The 16,078-nt window shown below is 46.4% G+C and overlaps 2 protein-coding genes across 2 annotated transcripts in view; both read left to right on the forward strand.

The window, feature by feature from the left end:
* HEPHL1 (hephaestin like 1) overlaps positions 1 to 4,793 on the forward strand; it is an 88,271-nt gene extending 83,478 nt beyond the window's left edge. Inside the window, exons 18-20 of the mRNA XM_036075008.2 lie at positions 3,758 to 3,920; positions 4,390 to 4,461; positions 4,556 to 4,793. Of these exons, the coding sequence (XP_035930901.1) occupies positions 3,758 to 3,920; positions 4,390 to 4,461; positions 4,556 to 4,758 (438 nt within the window). The 3' untranslated portion in view covers positions 4,759 to 4,793. The remainder of the gene's footprint in view (positions 1 to 3,757; positions 3,921 to 4,389; positions 4,462 to 4,555) is intronic.
* Positions 4,794 to 9,894: 5,101 nt separating this feature from the next.
* The window catches only part of PANX1 (pannexin 1), a 50,789-nt gene continuing 44,605 nt past the window's right edge, over positions 9,895 to 16,078 (forward strand). Inside the window, exon 1 of the mRNA XM_036075001.2 lies at positions 9,895 to 10,439. Within this exon, the coding sequence (XP_035930894.1) occupies positions 10,259 to 10,439 (181 nt within the window). The 5' untranslated portion in view covers positions 9,895 to 10,258. The remainder of the gene's footprint in view (positions 10,440 to 16,078) is intronic.

Below are 16,078 nucleotides of genomic sequence, written 5' to 3' on the forward strand. Positions count from 1 at the left end.
ATATAAATTTTAGAAATAAATTGATTTCTTGTTGACTTCTATTAAGAAATCCTGCTAGGATTTTGATTGAAGTTGCTTTGAATCTGTATATTGGTTTGAGGATAATTGATATCTTAACAATATTAAGTCTTCCAACTCATGAACATGGTATATCTCTCTATATATTTAGATTTGCTTTGATTTCTTTCATCAGTGTTTTGTACTTTCAGCGTACAGATCTTTTTTAAAATTTTATTTTATTTAAATTCAATTAGCCAATATATAGTACATCAATAGTTTTTGGTGTAGTGTTCAAGAATCATTAGTTGCGTATAACACCCAGTGCTGATCACATCATGTGCCCTCCTTAATGCCCATCACCCACTTACCACATCCCCCCCACCTACCTCCCTTTCCACGCCCCTCAGTTTGTTTCCTGGAATCAAGAGTCTCTCATGGTTTGTCTCCCTTTCTGATTTCTTCCCATTCAGTTTTCCCTCCCTTCCCCTATGATCCTCTGCACTATTTCTTATATTCTACATATGAGTGAAACCATATGATAATTGTGTTTCTCTGATTGACTTATTTCACTTAGCATAATACCCTCCAGTTCCATCCATGTCGATGTAAGTGGTAGGTATTCATCCTTTCTGATGGCTGAGTAATATTCCATTGTATATATGAACCACATCTTCTTTATCCATTCATCTGTTGAAGGATATCTCAGCTCCTTCCACAGTTTGGCTATTGTGGATATTGCTGCTATGAACATTGGGGTGCAGGTGCCCCTTCTTTTCACTACATCTGTATCTATGGGTAAATGTCCAGTAGTGCAAATGCTGGGTCATAGGGTAGCTCTACTTTTAACTTCTTGAGGAAACTCGATACTGTTTCTTGAGGAACGTTGATACTATTTTCCAAGCTTGCATTCCCACCAACAGTGTAAGAGGGTTTCCCTTTCTCCACATCCTTGCCAACATTTGTTGTTCCCTGTCTTGTTAATTTCAGCCATTCTAACTGGTGTGAGGTGGTATCTCAATGTGGTTTTGATTTGTATTTCCCTGATGATAAGTGATGTAACATTTTTTCATGTGTCTGTTGGCCATTTGTATGTCTTCTTTGGAGAAGTGTCTGTTCATGTCTTCTACCCATTTCTTGACTGGATTCTTTGTTTTTTGGGTGTTGAGTTTGAGAAGTTCTTTATAGATCTTGGATACCAGCCCTTTATCTGTTATGTCATTTGCAAATATCTTCTCCCATTCTGTTGGTTGCCTTTTAGTTTTGTTGACTGTTTCCTTTGCTGTGCAGAAGTTTTTATCTTGATGAAGTCCCAGTAGTTCATTTTTGCTTTTGTGTCCCTTGCCTTTAGAGACGTGTCTTGCAAGAAGTTGCTGCAGTTGAGGTCAAAGAGGTTACTGCCTGTGTTCTCCTCTAGGATTTTGATGGATTCCTGTCTCACATTTAGGTCTTTCATCCATTTTGAGTTTATCTTTGTATATGGTATAAGAGAATGGTCCAGCCTCATTCTTCTGCATGTGGCTGTCCAATTTTCCCAGCACCATTTATTGAAGGGACTGACTGTCTTTTTTCCACTGGATATTCTTTCCTGCTTTGTCGAATATTAGTTGACCATAGAGTTAAGGGTCAATTTCTGGGCTCTCTATTCTGTTCCACTGATCTATGTGTCTATTTTTGTGCCAGTACCATGCTGTCTTGATGATCACAGCTTTGTAATACAGCTTGAAGTCAGGCATTGTGTGGGCCCCCAGCTTTGGTTTTCTTTTTCAACATTCCCCTGGCTATTCAGGGTCTTTTCTGGTTCCATACAAATTTTAAGATTGTTTGTTCCAGCTCTGTGAAAAATGTCGATGGTATTTTGATAGGGGTTGCATTGAATGTGTAGATTGCTCTGGGTAGCATAGATGTCTTAATGATGTTTGTTCTTCCAATCCATGGGCATAGAATGTTTTTCCATCTCAGCATACAGATCTTGCATATATTTTGTTGGATTATTACCTAAGTAATATCATAGGTTTTGGTGATAGTGTAAGTTGTATTGTCTTTATTTCAATTTCTATTGTTCATTGCCAATATATACAAATATAATTGATTTTTGTATAATTGATCTTGTATCCGACAACTATGCTAAATAGTTCTAGTAGCCTTTTTGTAGATTTTGGGGTGATGATTTCCTACAATGACAGTCTTCTGTGAATTGAGATGGTTTTATTTTTTTTATTCCATCTGTATGCCTCTTATTTCTTTTCTTGCCTTATTATACTGGCTAGGACCTCTAGTATTTGTTGTATCTGAATGGTGAAAGGGAATATCCTTGCCTTAGTCTTAGGGGGAAGTACTCAGTTATTCATAACTGAATATAAAGTTAGCTGTAGGTTTTTTGTAGTTCCTATTAATAAGTGGAAGAAGTTTCTTTCTATTCTTGGTTTGCTGATGGTTTTTATCATGAACAGATGTTAAATTCTATCAAATGCTTTTTCTGAATCTATTGAGATGATCACATTTTTCTTCTTTAGTTTGTTGATGACTTTTTTTTTTTTTAGTGTATTGGTGATTTACATAGATTGATTTTCAGATATTGAACCAATTTTCAGTCTCAGGATAAATCATACTCTGTCACAATGCATTATCCTTTTTATATATTGCTGGATTCAATTTGCTAGTATTTTTTTAAGGATTTTACATTTATGTTCATGAAGAATATTAGTTGTAGCTTTCTCTTCCCATAAAGTATTAGGGTAATGCATAGGTAAATTATTAGGGTATCAGGGTAATGCTGACCTCATAAAATGAGTTGGAAGTGGTCTGTTCTCTTCTATTTTCTGGTAGGGTTTGTTTAGTATTGGTATTATTTCTTCTTTAAATGTTGGTAGAATTTGCCAATGAAGCCATCTGGACCTGGAGTTTTAATTTATTGGAAAGTCGGAAAGTCTTAATATAATTCCAGTTTCTTTAATAGATAATCTGAATAGTGATCTTAGGAAGTTTTCATCTTAAGGAATTTGTCCATACGATCTAAGTTTTAGAATTCACAGTTATTCATAATATTCCTTTATTATCCTTTTCAATGTCTATAAGGTCTCAGTGATGTCCCCTCTTTCATTCCTAATATTTGTAACTTGTGTCTTTTTTTTTTCCCCTTGGTCAGTTTGTCTAAGGGTTTGTATTAGTTATTTATTGTTTTATAACAAATTACTCCAAAACTTAGTGGCCTAAAACAACAAACACTAACTCACGGTTTTTCTGGGTCAGAAATCTGGGGGTAGTTTTGCTAGTTGGTTCTGACTCAGCATTTCTCATGAGGCTATAATTAAGATGTCAGCTGGACCTGCAGTCATTAGGTTTGACTGGGACTGGAGAATCCACATCCAAACTCACTCAAAGGGCTATTAACTGAAAGCTTCAGTTCTTCACCACATGGGTATGGCGTGGGAGCTGACTTCCCCCAGGGTGAGTGATCCAAGAGAAGAGAGCAAGAGAGAATCTAAGTCTTTTGGAAGTAGAATGCCATCACTTCTGCCATATGCTATTGGTCTCATAGACCAACTCTCATACAATGTGGAAAGGGACTACAAAGGTTATGAATAGCAGGAGGCAGGGATTATTGGGGGCCATTGCGGAGGATGGTTACCACAAGGTTTATCAATCTTATTGACCTGTTCAAAGAACCAGCTTCTGTTTTCTTTGATTTATCTCTATTATTTTTCTACTCTCAGTTTTATTGATTTCTGCTCTTATTTTTATTACCTTCTTTCTGCAGATAGATAAGTCTTACCGAGAAGACGTGTATGATCTTTTTCCTGGGACATTCCAAACCATTGAGCTGTTTGCAGATCACCCAGGGACATGGCTGTTACACTGTCATGTGTCTGACCACATCCATGCTGGCATGGAGACAACCTACACAGTCCTTCGGAACATAGGTACTGTTTTCTGTCAGCGATGATGGGTGATAGCACCAGGCTTCCCATAGGCCCTGAAAATAGAGGGCTCAAGAGCCCCCAAGGGCTCAGAGTCAAGTAAGAGAGGCAGACATATAAATAGTAACTATAATAGAATATGATACATGCCAACATAGAGTGCAGAGTACAGGGCTCAGTGGCAGCAGTAGGAGGTAATGGTTAACAGTGTGGGGATATGAGCAAACATTCTAGAGGCTCTAATGCTTCAGATGGATCTTAATGGGTTAGCAGAAGCTTGAAAGGTAGATGGGGTAAGGATAGCATGTGTATGGGTATGAAGTAGAACAGTGAGAATTTAAGAAAGACCTGCAGATACAAATGGGATAAAGTCCTCATTGGTAAAATGATGTAACCCTTGAAATAACTCATGTCATGAAAAGAATCTACTTCTGTTGTTTATAAAAAAAATCAACTTGTCATCTTTGTCCAGACAACAGGATCCCTTACTCCACCAAGTCTCCATCTGGAGGAGCGTCCCGTCCAGCCACAGTGCCCTCCAATGGTAACGATACTCTCCCCGAATCCCGCATGTGAATGGTCAGCGTTCACTCCCTAGGAAAAGGCAGAGGACTGACACCTCACTTTTCTTTTCACAGAAGAACCTGGCAAAGAGCAGCTCTATTTCTTTGGCAAGAATCTGGGTCCTAGGGGAGCCAAAGCAGCCTTGGTCATCCTCTTCATCATTGGACTCCTCCTCCTGATCTCCACGGTGATTCTCTCCATCAGACTGCAGTCTGCAAGGAAGCCGGTTGCATACCGGGAAGTCCAGTCCTGCGCACTCCCCACGGATGCTCTGTGAACCAGCTGGTCTTCCTCAGCAAGGAAACTGGACAAGGCATCGTTCATCAAGAAAGGTTTACATTATATCCTGGATCAGGCTCTGATCCTTCAGAACACAACCAAAGCAATTTGCTTTTACTTATTTATTTTTTAATGGGCTGTGAATAATCCTCAGGTATAAAATACAGAAAGAAGAACAGGTGTGTCTGAGAAAACACAGTCTGTTCTCTGAATGAATTTGCTGAGGTGGGGAAACCCTCTGAAAGATATCTTTATTTTCCTTTTTTTTTTTTTTTTTTTTTTTGTAATTCTTAGATTAGACGGTGCTTCCTCAGCTAACTCTCCAAGTTTCCAGATGGACGACTTTGAGAGTTATACCGCCTCAGACACCTAACTGGAATGGCTCTGATTTTTCAACACTGTTATGTAAGATGTTTCCCTTAGTCGTTCCAGGGAAAATAACTTTCTGAGGAGTTCATGGAAATGTCTAAATCAGTATCTGCTGATAGAATTTGACCAAATGAAGTTTTCGGAGCTTTAGCCAGCTCCCCTGGCCTTTTCCACTTTAATATAAATAGCCTGTGCCCTGTTTGCTACAGAAGGCGAAGTTACCAGCATAAAAAAAAATTCCTGCTGTTTTTATGCAAACCAGTAGAGATACTTTAATGTTTACAACTCACTTCATGTTCTGTGTTTTTACAATGTTTCCATGGCAACGTTGTTTCCCCCCCGCCCCAAAATCATCTAGAGAATTTGTATTTGTATTTTAGAACGTGGAGGGCCGGAAGCTATAAAAGAGCAGGATAGGTTCTCCCATTGTGAGGCAGAGACTCCCTAAAAGTTTAGTGGGAGCTCCTGTGTGAGGGAAGCTTTGAAGAAGGCGAATCTGGACTTGAGCCTTGAGTCTGATTTTTCATTCACCTAGCAGGATCTTTCCAAGTCTGCATCTTCTAGGAAATAAGGACTTCATTCCCTCACTTTGCTCATCATGTGAGCAACACCAGGAAGAATTCATCAGTGCAGCTGACTGGTGGGGAGAAGAGATCTCACAAAATTCTTGATTCCATGCCTCTTAAAGACAGCCCTTTGTGGGAGGAAGGGAAAAAAAAAAGAGAGAGAGAAAAGGCTAGAAAAGAGAGAGTCCCAGTGGCAAGTTTTAAATCATTAAATCGGCTTTGAAAACATGCATTACAGTTTTCAATTCTCAAATGTAAAAATAAAGGCAATCCACACTCTCTGTATACATGCCTAAACATTAGGTTAAGATTGATAAAAGCAACTTTGCTTATTACTAGACTGAGAAATTGCCCTTAACTCAGGGCAAGATGCCCTGCGATGCCAATGTCAATGCCAGATGAGTGATATCAGTACATCTGCCTTGGCAGATCATTTGGATGTCCAGATGAACAAGTAGGACCTAAAAAAATAACTCCGGTGGAGGGATCTTTCATACTTTCTCATCTTCATCTTGGTGAGGGGAAATGGGTAATCTGATAGCAGTTATAGTATTACATAAACCTGGATGCGAATGCTAATAGTTCTGTTCTTAGTTTGCTTGAATGTCATATCAGTGTACCCAAAGGATTTTGAATTCCAGCCTGCTAACCACTGATAATGTGATTTTGTAGTATGTGCTCTACGGTTTTCATACATGTGTAGGCTGTATAATTTCATAATAATAATTATGATAAATGCCTTATTTATAACTCACCTAGACAACAAATTATTTAGTTTTTTCCTTTTCTCTTAGTCTATTTTTTTAATGAAAACGAAACCATAAAGTAGTTTGATTACACCATTTCTCTTTTTAATAAAGTTTCACAGATTATAAGATGGCTATTTGCATTTTTTTCACTATTACCCTATCACTAGACCTAGGGCGGGGGGTTGGTGAAAGGAGAATTGTCTTTTAGATATTTAGCAACTATCCTAGTTATACCTGCTACAGGAAATGAAACAAAATAACAATACGTCTCCCAAAGAATAGGACTCTCCTCAAACATTATTTCCTCAAATGTACCATACTTCTTTCTCTGCCTCAGTCCTTTGAGAAAATCAATTACAATTAGATACATCTCCTGTTACAATGGAAGAAGTGTCCCTGCTCCTAGCAGAGCAGTCTCTTACTTGGCTCTGGACTAACCCTTCTTGCTCTCTCAAGGACTTCATTCCCTCAGTGTTCAGCTTTGTCTAGTGCATGAAGTCATCAGCAGCACCCACCATTAAAAAACAAACAAACAAACAGAGGGCTGTGGTCCTTAACTTCATAACCCTCTCTAACCCAGTTTCTCTGTTCCCTTCAGAGCAGAACTTCTTGTCTGTACCACCTCACCTCATGAATTCCTCACCCCATTCCAGTGACTTCCAGTCCAGTGTGCCTTGCTCCCACCTCCCAGTCTGCTGTTGTCAAAATCAACAACCATGATGCCATTTCCAGGGGCTTCTTCCCCATCTTGATCTCACTCAACCTATTCACAATTGACAGCTCCTTCCTTCAAAACACCTCGCAGTCCCTTAGCTCTTCAGCATGACCCCTTGCCAGCCTTCCTTCTTCGGTTGTTCTTCCTTCTCAGTCTCTTGCTAGTTCCTTCTCTCCCATCTAACTTAAGTGTTGGCATGCCTCAGAGCTTGACACTGGGCCCTCTTCTCTCTGTTGCCTTCTGGGGTAGGCTGAATAATGTCCCCAAAGATTTTGTGTCCTTATCCCTGAACCTGTGTTACTTCTTTATATGGCAAAAAGGACTTTGCAAGTATGATTAAGTGAAGGATCCTGAGACGGACTACTCAGGTTGTCCATAAATAAAAGTCACAGTGCCCTTCTAAAAGAGAGGCAGAGGGAGGTTTGACTACAGAAAAAGGCCATGTGACAACTGAAGTAGGACACTATGCCATGGCTTTGGAGATGGAGGAAGGGGCCACAAGCCAGGGAATGCTGCTCTAAAACCTGGAAAAGGCAAGGGAACAGATTTTCCCCCAGAGCCTCCAGAGGGAGCTTGACCCTGTGGGCATCTTGTATTCCATTAAACATGATTTTGGATTTAAGAGTTCCAGAACTGGTAGAGAATACACGGGAGCCATCAAGTTTGTGGTCATTTTTTTACAGCCCTCTTCATACCTTACTTCATCTATTTCACTTTTAATTATATCCAAACTCCTTACGTTGGTCTCGGGCCCAGCCTGAGTTGGCCCATGCCCACCTCTCCTCATCTCCAACTCTTCTTTTCTCTAGTTTGGATCAGTTCTTGTGTCCTGCTAGTTCTTTTCTGCCTCAGGACCTTTGCACATGCTGCTTTCTATGCCTGGAGTACTCTTCCTCTCCAGCACTCTCATCCCCCTTCCTACCTTTCCTAGCTCATCTGTGAGCTCACCAGACTGCCCTCTGTTATTTCCTATCTTCACTGTTTTCCTTTGTAGCACTTATCACAAGACATGACCATTTTATCCTTCTGTTGGTTTGATTTTCTTCTGCCTCTTTGACTGCAATATAGGCTTCATGGAAGCAAAGACCCCTGACCTTTTTTTGTTCATCGCTGCATCCCCAGCACAGACCACAGTGCAGATATATAATAGTTGCTCAGCAAATATTACTTGAATGAATGTGTAAGCAGAATAGACAGTGTAGTGGGCTGGACTATTCTGACTTCGACTATTTCAGTTGCAAAAAGTCTCATATTCAAATGTCAAATGTCAAGGGTCTGAAACAAACAACAGATTCTGGGACAGTGGCTGTGAGGTCCACAGCTGCTTTGGCTTCCTTCTAATAAATGACACTGGGCAGGGAGGACATGGGAGGAGCATGTATTATTCAATCCCTAAATGCACTTTACAATTAGGAAAAAAAGGTCATCAAAAGTAAGGAAAGTCTAAGAAACTGTCACAGCTAAGAGGAGCTAAGGAGACATGATACCTAAACACAATGTGGCATCCTAGATGGGATCCTAGAACAGAAAACAAAAGGATACGACGTAAACATTAAGAAGATATGAATAAGCTAGATTTTAATATTAATGAAATTATGTATTAATGTATTAATATTAATGTAATCTGATCAACCATCAGATTTTGTATATTTAGGAGAGAGAAGCAAGTGAATTTGGAAATTGGTTATGGCAGCTGGGAGAAATGGAAGCGTTAAAGATGGTGCTGGAGGCTTCTGGCTTGGCTATATGAGTGGATGGTGGTGCACTCAGCCAGATAGGGAAGACTGGAGTTCAGCTGGAGAGGAAGATGACTGCAGGCCTGGCCATTATGAGTCCGAAGTCCTGTGAGCCATTCCAGTGCAGAGCTGTGTAAACTGTCGGATGAGTGTTCAGAGGTCAAGGTCTGAGGGACTCGAGGGCAGACGGAGGAGGCTAGCCTGCGCCCGTCCAGGTACAAAGGGCAGAGAAGGCAGCCCAGCCCAAGGAGCCCTCCTGTTTAAAGGTCCTGTCAGCCGCAAACGTGGCCGGCTGGAGCATCTCCTCCTGTTTCTCATGCTCCACTTCCTGTAAGTGGCTCAGAAGCAGCTGTCTGCAGCCCCCAATCCCACCCACCCGCGGACAGCCCGGGGCCGGCTCCCGCACCAAGCCTCGGCCGGCTGGGAAGACCGAGGAAAAGCGCGGATCCGGCCAGCGATAACTGAAGTGTGAGAACCTGGCGCACGCAGGGCTCCCCACAGCCCTCGCGCCTCCACTCACGCAAGCTCCTGGAAGAGTCCACAGTCCCCTCTTCTACACCATTCGAATGGCTTTTATGGCAGCCGTTGCCCTTTGAAGCGTTCGCGGCTCCTTTTAAGCCGATTCCGCCCTATAGAACTGTTGGGAGTGGGGCGTGAATGGGGACCCTTCTGTCTACACGGTGAGAGGTCGCTTTCGGAAATGATTTCAAAAATCCCGGTCGAGGAACGGGGGTGGCTGAGGCCGAGGGGGGGCGCGAGTATTGCCGAGGTACCGCTCGGTGGGAAGGTCCCCCTGCCGAGGTGGATCCCGGGGTCCCTGCACGCTGCCGCGCCCACCCCGCCCGCGTCAGCGCGGTTTCCGGCAACTCCACGCGCCCGGGTTCTCGCGCTCGCCCAGGGTTCCGGAAGAGCGCGGCCGGGCGTGCGGAGCGCGCGGGCGGGCCGGGGGGGCGGCTTCGGGGCCCGGGGCGGGGCGGAGGGGTCGCGGGAGCGCCTGGTTCTCGCGCCTGCGGACGCGCGCGAGGCGGGGGAACGCCGGGCGGCGCGCGCAGCCCGGGGACCTGTACGGGGCGAGCGCGCGGGGGCGGGCCTGCGCCCAGCCGGCGGCGGACGAGCGAGCGCGAGAGCTCCTGCGCCCGGGCGCACGGCGGGAGCGGCGGCGGTGCTGTGGCTCGCCGGGAGCCGGGAACCCCGACACACAAAGGCTGGTGGGATGCGTGAGCAACCCGGGAGCCGGGAAAGGGAAAGCGAAAGCCGCGGGCGCGGCAGGTGACGGCGAAGGCGCCGCGCAGTCCTCCCGACGCCGGCGGTACCCGGGCCTGCCTTCCTGGGCCTGTCGGGCCGAACTCGGCGCGCCGCAGCCATGGCTATCGCCCACCTGGCCACCGAGTACGTGTTCTCGGACTTCTTGCTGAAGGAGCCCTCGGAGCCCAAGTTCAAGGGGCTGCGGCTGGAGCTGGCCGTGGATAAGATGGTTACGTGCATCGCCGTGGGTCTGCCCCTGCTGCTCATCTCGCTGGCCTTCGCGCAGGAAATCTCGATCGGTAAGGCCGGGCCGGAGGGGCGGGGTGGGGCCGGCAGGCGTGAGCCGGCGTTATTCGAGGTGCCCGGGTCTGGTGGGAAGTGATTTTACTGCGCGCCCCTGGAAGCCCACTCGGCTGCGATGGGCGTGAACGTTGGGAAGAAAGGGAGCCCCGGTTTTATGGCCTGAAGTATTCTTTGCCCACGTGGTTCATTTTATACCCCTGTGGATCCTGCCTGCATCCCTACTGCTCAGTTCTTCTGTCTGCTCCCCACGGATCCTGAGTGTGGCGTGGCATTTGTGTCCACCTCTTAGGACCGGCGCCCTTGCCATCAGATTTGTCGAAAACAGTGGTCTCCTATTCCCTTCCCCTCACCCCTACATTTGTGTAATTACCTACAGAGAAGTTCCTGAGTGGCTGAATGGAGGATTGAAGAAAAGTACTCCCTGAAATGTGTTCTCCCTTCATCACCTTACATTGAGTTGATACTGACTGAGACTAGTTCTGCGGGGTTGTGAATGATGGGAAATGACTGCACTTGGCGGGCATTAGAGGGATACCAGAATCCTCCACCTGGACAGCCTTGTTATGAATGTGGGATGAACAAGTCCCCGTCATGTAGACTAGTGTTTACTCATAATAACGCTTCCAATGTGCGAAAGTGTTTGGGGCAGGATCACGTGGCTAATAAGACTCTGGGCTTCCTCATCAGCCGTTCTGACTTACAACACAGGAGAGGATGCTTATGAGTCAAGAGGACAGCTAGAGACTGTTCACTAGGGGAGAAGAGAGGCCGGTGGGGCTGGACCTTGGGGAAAGCTTTTATGAGAAACTGTGCTGGCCCTGAGCCCTGGAGCACGGGTGGGATTTGGATAAGCAGAGGTGAGACCTTTGCTAAGATTTTGAGATCGCAGAGAATGTTACATGTTCCTGGAAGGAGAGAGAGAGTGACCGTCCCCTGTTGAGGCAGGAGAGTTAGTCACAGTTCTTGGGATATGAGCATGAATATGGGTCCAGTCCGTTAGAACAGAGTACAGACTTGATGGTTTTAAAAGTGCAAAGTTATTGTTTGAGCAGAGGATGGACCATTACTTAATAAACCTGATGGTAGCATGGAGGGTCTAGGGTCAAGGAGGGGAATTGGAGCTAGGGAGGCCAGATGCCAGACGATGGGGCATTAACTGAGGTCTTGTGCATACCTGGGGGCCAAGACTTGAAGGGAAAGGATGGGAGATGATTTCTAAGAGATCAAGGAACAGTAAGGGGCACCTGGGTACCTAGTTCTTAATAGGTCATGAAGGGCAGATATTGACCAGAGTTGTTGTTGGAAAGGCTGCAGACCTGAGTGACTGGAAAATGGTGGTGCACTCAGAGGGGAGGAGCAGAGGGAGAAGGAGAGAGAAACTCAAGCAGACTCCCCACTGAGCGCAGAGCCCAGTGTGGGGCTCGATCTCATGACCCTGAGATCACCACCTGAGCTGAAATCAAGAGTCGGAGGCCTGAGCCACCCAAGCGCCCTGAGAATGGTGGTATTCTTGATGGGAATAGTGAAGTTGCAGGAGGAGTTGGTTAGAAAAGGGTTATGGTGAGCTTGATTTTGTGATCTACAGCACTAAGTTGTTCAACTTGGCAGGAAGTTGCCAAATTCATTGTGGAAAATAAGTGATCAGTTTTTTCGTCTTTGGGCAGGCAGAGTCATGGGGTTTCATTCGGCCTTCCAGATGGCCAGGAGTTGGGACTTCCAGTAGAAAGGAAAACCACCAAGTAGCTTGGGTCCTGGAGAGTCTCCCCCGTCAGCAGATGTTCCTTGAGTACCAGCTGTGGGCTGGAGCCAGTGCTAGGCACCATGGCCCAGGAATAAATGAGGCATGGTCCCCGTCATGGAGAAGCAGCAGTCTTGGGCATCTGATGCCAGGAGGAGGGAGTTGGTTACCCTCCGTGATCAAACTTAATGTCTACCCCGCATAGTAGAGGGATTCTGGAGGCAGAAGCACTCTCGACACATTCAAGTTGATGGGCTGCTGGAGAGGCATTTGGTTGGCATTGGGAATGGGTTTATCCAGCAGGAGTCTGAGCTTATGCTATGTGCAGAGAGCACTGCTGTGCGTTGAGTGGGACATGAAAGGAGTTTGAGGCATGGTCTTCTTCCCGCCCTGCGAGAGTTTACCACCCATCTGGGCACTAGGACAGATGCGCTGACAGGTGACATTCAGCAGCATGTGGTTCAGTGACAGGACAGTGTCAAGCTCTGAGCACCCAGCAGGTAAAGGTTGGCAGGGACTTGGGTGATGCTGTGGAGCAGACTCCCCTTCTTCTCAAGTGCTTCAGACTTCTGAGGGGAGGGCAGGCATGTGGGATGACCCAGCTGCACTGGGGAAGACCTGTCAGGTTGAGTACTCATTAGATAATGCCAGAAAGAAAGATATTAGGGAGGAGAAGAGAGGTACATAAATTAATGCATGGAGTCAGTACAATGGAGTCATGTCAGGGAGCATTAAATTTTGTGCAGTTTCAGCTTTTGTGTGAAAGCAAGAACAAGCCGAGCGATTAAGGAGAATAACAATGGAGAGAGAGAGTGATTTAAATGGAGCGCACCCACCACTTCAATCAGGAGCACTGCCCCTGAAAGAGGGTGAGATGGGCCTGCACACTTAAAATGTGGCTTCATCCTCCCTCTCGTAAGTACGCCCCACCTTGCTGGTGCCTGGCATATTCTTTCATGGTTGTACTTTGCACATTGCATTATAACTTGTTCATGTGGCCCCCTTACTTACGAGATACTTCTTCCATTGATCACTAGAAGCTGGTGTCTTGTACGGCACGTGGAAGCCCCTCTATAAGGTTTGCTGAGTGAATGAAAGGTGACAGGTTTTGGCATCATCAGACGTCTGTTGAGCCCAGCATGCATGATGCTGTTCTTGGCAGTGGGGCAGCGGGACACTTGTAAGACGTAGACCCTGCCCCTTGGAAGGTGGTTGAGCAGAGAAGAGGGTCATAACCTCCTCACACAGGATTCATGGAATCTGGGCGAGGTCAGAGGTGTGCAGCCGGGTGCAATAGAAAGCAGAGGGAGGGGTTGCTTCTGACTCGGGATAACAGCCCCGGGCTCAGGGCAGGGAAGGTTTGAAACCGAACTCTGAAAAAGGGTTCCAGATGTATGGAGCAGTGCGAGCCCAAGCAGGGAGGCATGGGATGCTGTGTGGCTGTGGGAGCTTTAGGGGCAGACACAGTCAGGAGAAGGGGGAAAGTGGGAGTCAGGTCAGTCCAGAGGGGCAGATAGGGAAAAGAGGGTGCAGTAAATCTCACTGCTTTCCCTTTGGTGTTGGTGGGTGTATATACAATGTGAAAATCACCTTTAATGGCTACAGATACCAATTTTCCTCTCTTCTTCTTACATTGATAACCTGGTATACATAAAAATTTGTTGATCGTGATATGAAATCCTCTTAAGCCTAAAATACATTTTGTTTTCCAGTTTCTGAAAACTCAGTTTTCCATGAACTAGTATTCTATAAAATAGGATCCAAGTTGTAACTGGGTGACAATTTTTGCTTTAAGGAAACATTTTCTTTTAAAGAAAATGTTCTCCTAAATCTGAAATTTTGCACAGACTTCTTAGAATTAAAAAAGTATACGTGTACGGAAGCAGAGTGGAAGATTGGAGAATGTCCTCATGATAAAACCTATTGGGCTTTAGAGTAAAGGCTTCTCCTTAGTCTTTGGCCCATTTTCTCACCAGTTCAGCCCACTGGGCTTGTCTTAGAAAAGAGGGACAGATTCTGCCCAGGCCACAGAGACCTGCCAGTGGGGCAGTGAAGGACCGTTATTTGGGCCCTCCTGGGTGCTGGCATGGGGGGGGCGCTGCAGGCAAAGTCCGCGCACAGAGATTCTCAGATATGGCCCGGCATGGTGGGCGCTGGTGTGGGGCTCCTGGCACTGGGGGGCATTGCTGCGGGGCTGGGGAGCAAAAAGGGAGCTCTGCCTTGCTGTCTGCCCACAGGTTATGGGTCATTGTAGAAGTGACAAGGTGCAGAAGAACAGAGAAGGGCTGGTGCCCCCGGTCAAGGTCAAGGGAAGTCTGGTAGCCTGTGTAGCAGCCTGGGACAGGGACTGCTTATTGATCCTGACGGCCCTGTGATGGGGAGAATTACAAGCAGAAACAGTCTGGAGGGAGTTGCTAGGGGACTTTCTTAACCCCCGAGTTTTTGCTGGGAGCATTTGGAAGGCTTTTGGAAAGTGAGCTGACTTGAACTGATGTAAGAATTAAAATATGCACCTGGCCTGGGGAGGCCTGATACTTCTACTCAGCCTGCCTAGAACACTCCAGGCCCGGCTCCCCAGAGGGCAAGTTAGGTATGGAGAAGAAAACAACAACCCAATTTTGCATTAACTGGCACACAGCAGAAGTTTCAGTGTCATCATGACTGGGCCGGGAAGACTGGGATGGGGGCCAGAGAAGGGGAACTGATGCTCTGTTTTCCCAGCCCTCCCTTTTTCTCTCCCCTTGCCTCGTCTCATGCCTTGTGCACAAAAAGTGCTCAGTAAAAATATGGTGAAGGAAATGCTGGAGCACATTAAGGACTCTCTGGAGTCCTCCCTTGGACTGTGGCTGGGGAGCAGGGGCATTGCGGGAATGGGAAGCATGGAATAAGGGAAGCCAGGTCCAGATGCTAAGGTCAGGCCAAAGGTTGCAGTCTCCAGCTCCCACCCAGTGTCTGGAATTCACCAGCTGGAGGCAAGGGGTTCCGGGTACGGAGAGGGAGACTTCCCAGTCGCCGGGCTGCCTGTGTCATTTAAGAACACAAGTCATGTCCAGTCATGGATTCCTTCCTGACGCCTGTCCCCGATAATAGCATTCACGGAGACAGGTCATCATGGGAGGGAGCCAAGTTGCCCCACTTGACTTAAAAGGGCAGGCTATATTCCAAGTACCTCAGATTCCCTTTTGCAGTGTTTTGTGGCGAGGAGGGAGCTGTGTTTGTAGTGTTGAAGGGCTCTACTATGGAGGGCGGATGAATGTCATTCCCTGTGGCTCACCAGCGTGGGAGCTGCAGGGGGACAAAGTTCTGTGCCACGGAAGGACCCTCATTCGAATACCTGCCCCCAGAGAGAGATTAGGAACTAGGTGGGTGGCAACTCCGTGTCGAATACAAGCATAAGTAGGGGCGCCTGGGTGGCTGAGTCAGTTAAGCTCAGGGTTGTGAGTTCAAGCCCCACATCGGGCTCCACACGGGGGGGTGGAGCCTACTTAAAAAACAAACAAACAAAAAGAATACAAGCGTTAGTAGACTGGCCGGCCTTTAAGATCTGAGATTTTAAGAGGGTTTGTCTAAACTATTGAATAAATAGATGCCCTCAGTGTGCTACCTTTCAACATGAGTGGGATTCATGTTCTTGGAGTCTTCTGACAGGGTCTGCCGTGCCCTTGGCTCAGGGCTGTACAGGGCCTGATGCTGAGGGAATCCTCCTGAGGGACGGCTTTGCTTCTCCCGTGCCCTGACCTGGCATGTCAGGAGGCCCTGGAGAGGAGAGCCCTGTCTCCTGCCAGGATGCTTCTTGCCCTGAGCCGGGGTGGCTGGACCGGATGAGCAGCGGGGCAGCCGGTGGACCCCTGGGAAAGGGTGTTTCAGCTGCCCCGGGAGCCTTCGCTCCCTGCTGCC

Source organism: Halichoerus grypus, chromosome 11 (genome assembly GCF_964656455.1).
Source record: "Halichoerus grypus chromosome 11, mHalGry1.hap1.1, whole genome shotgun sequence".
NCBI lineage: Eukaryota > Metazoa > Chordata > Mammalia > Carnivora > Phocidae > Halichoerus > Halichoerus grypus.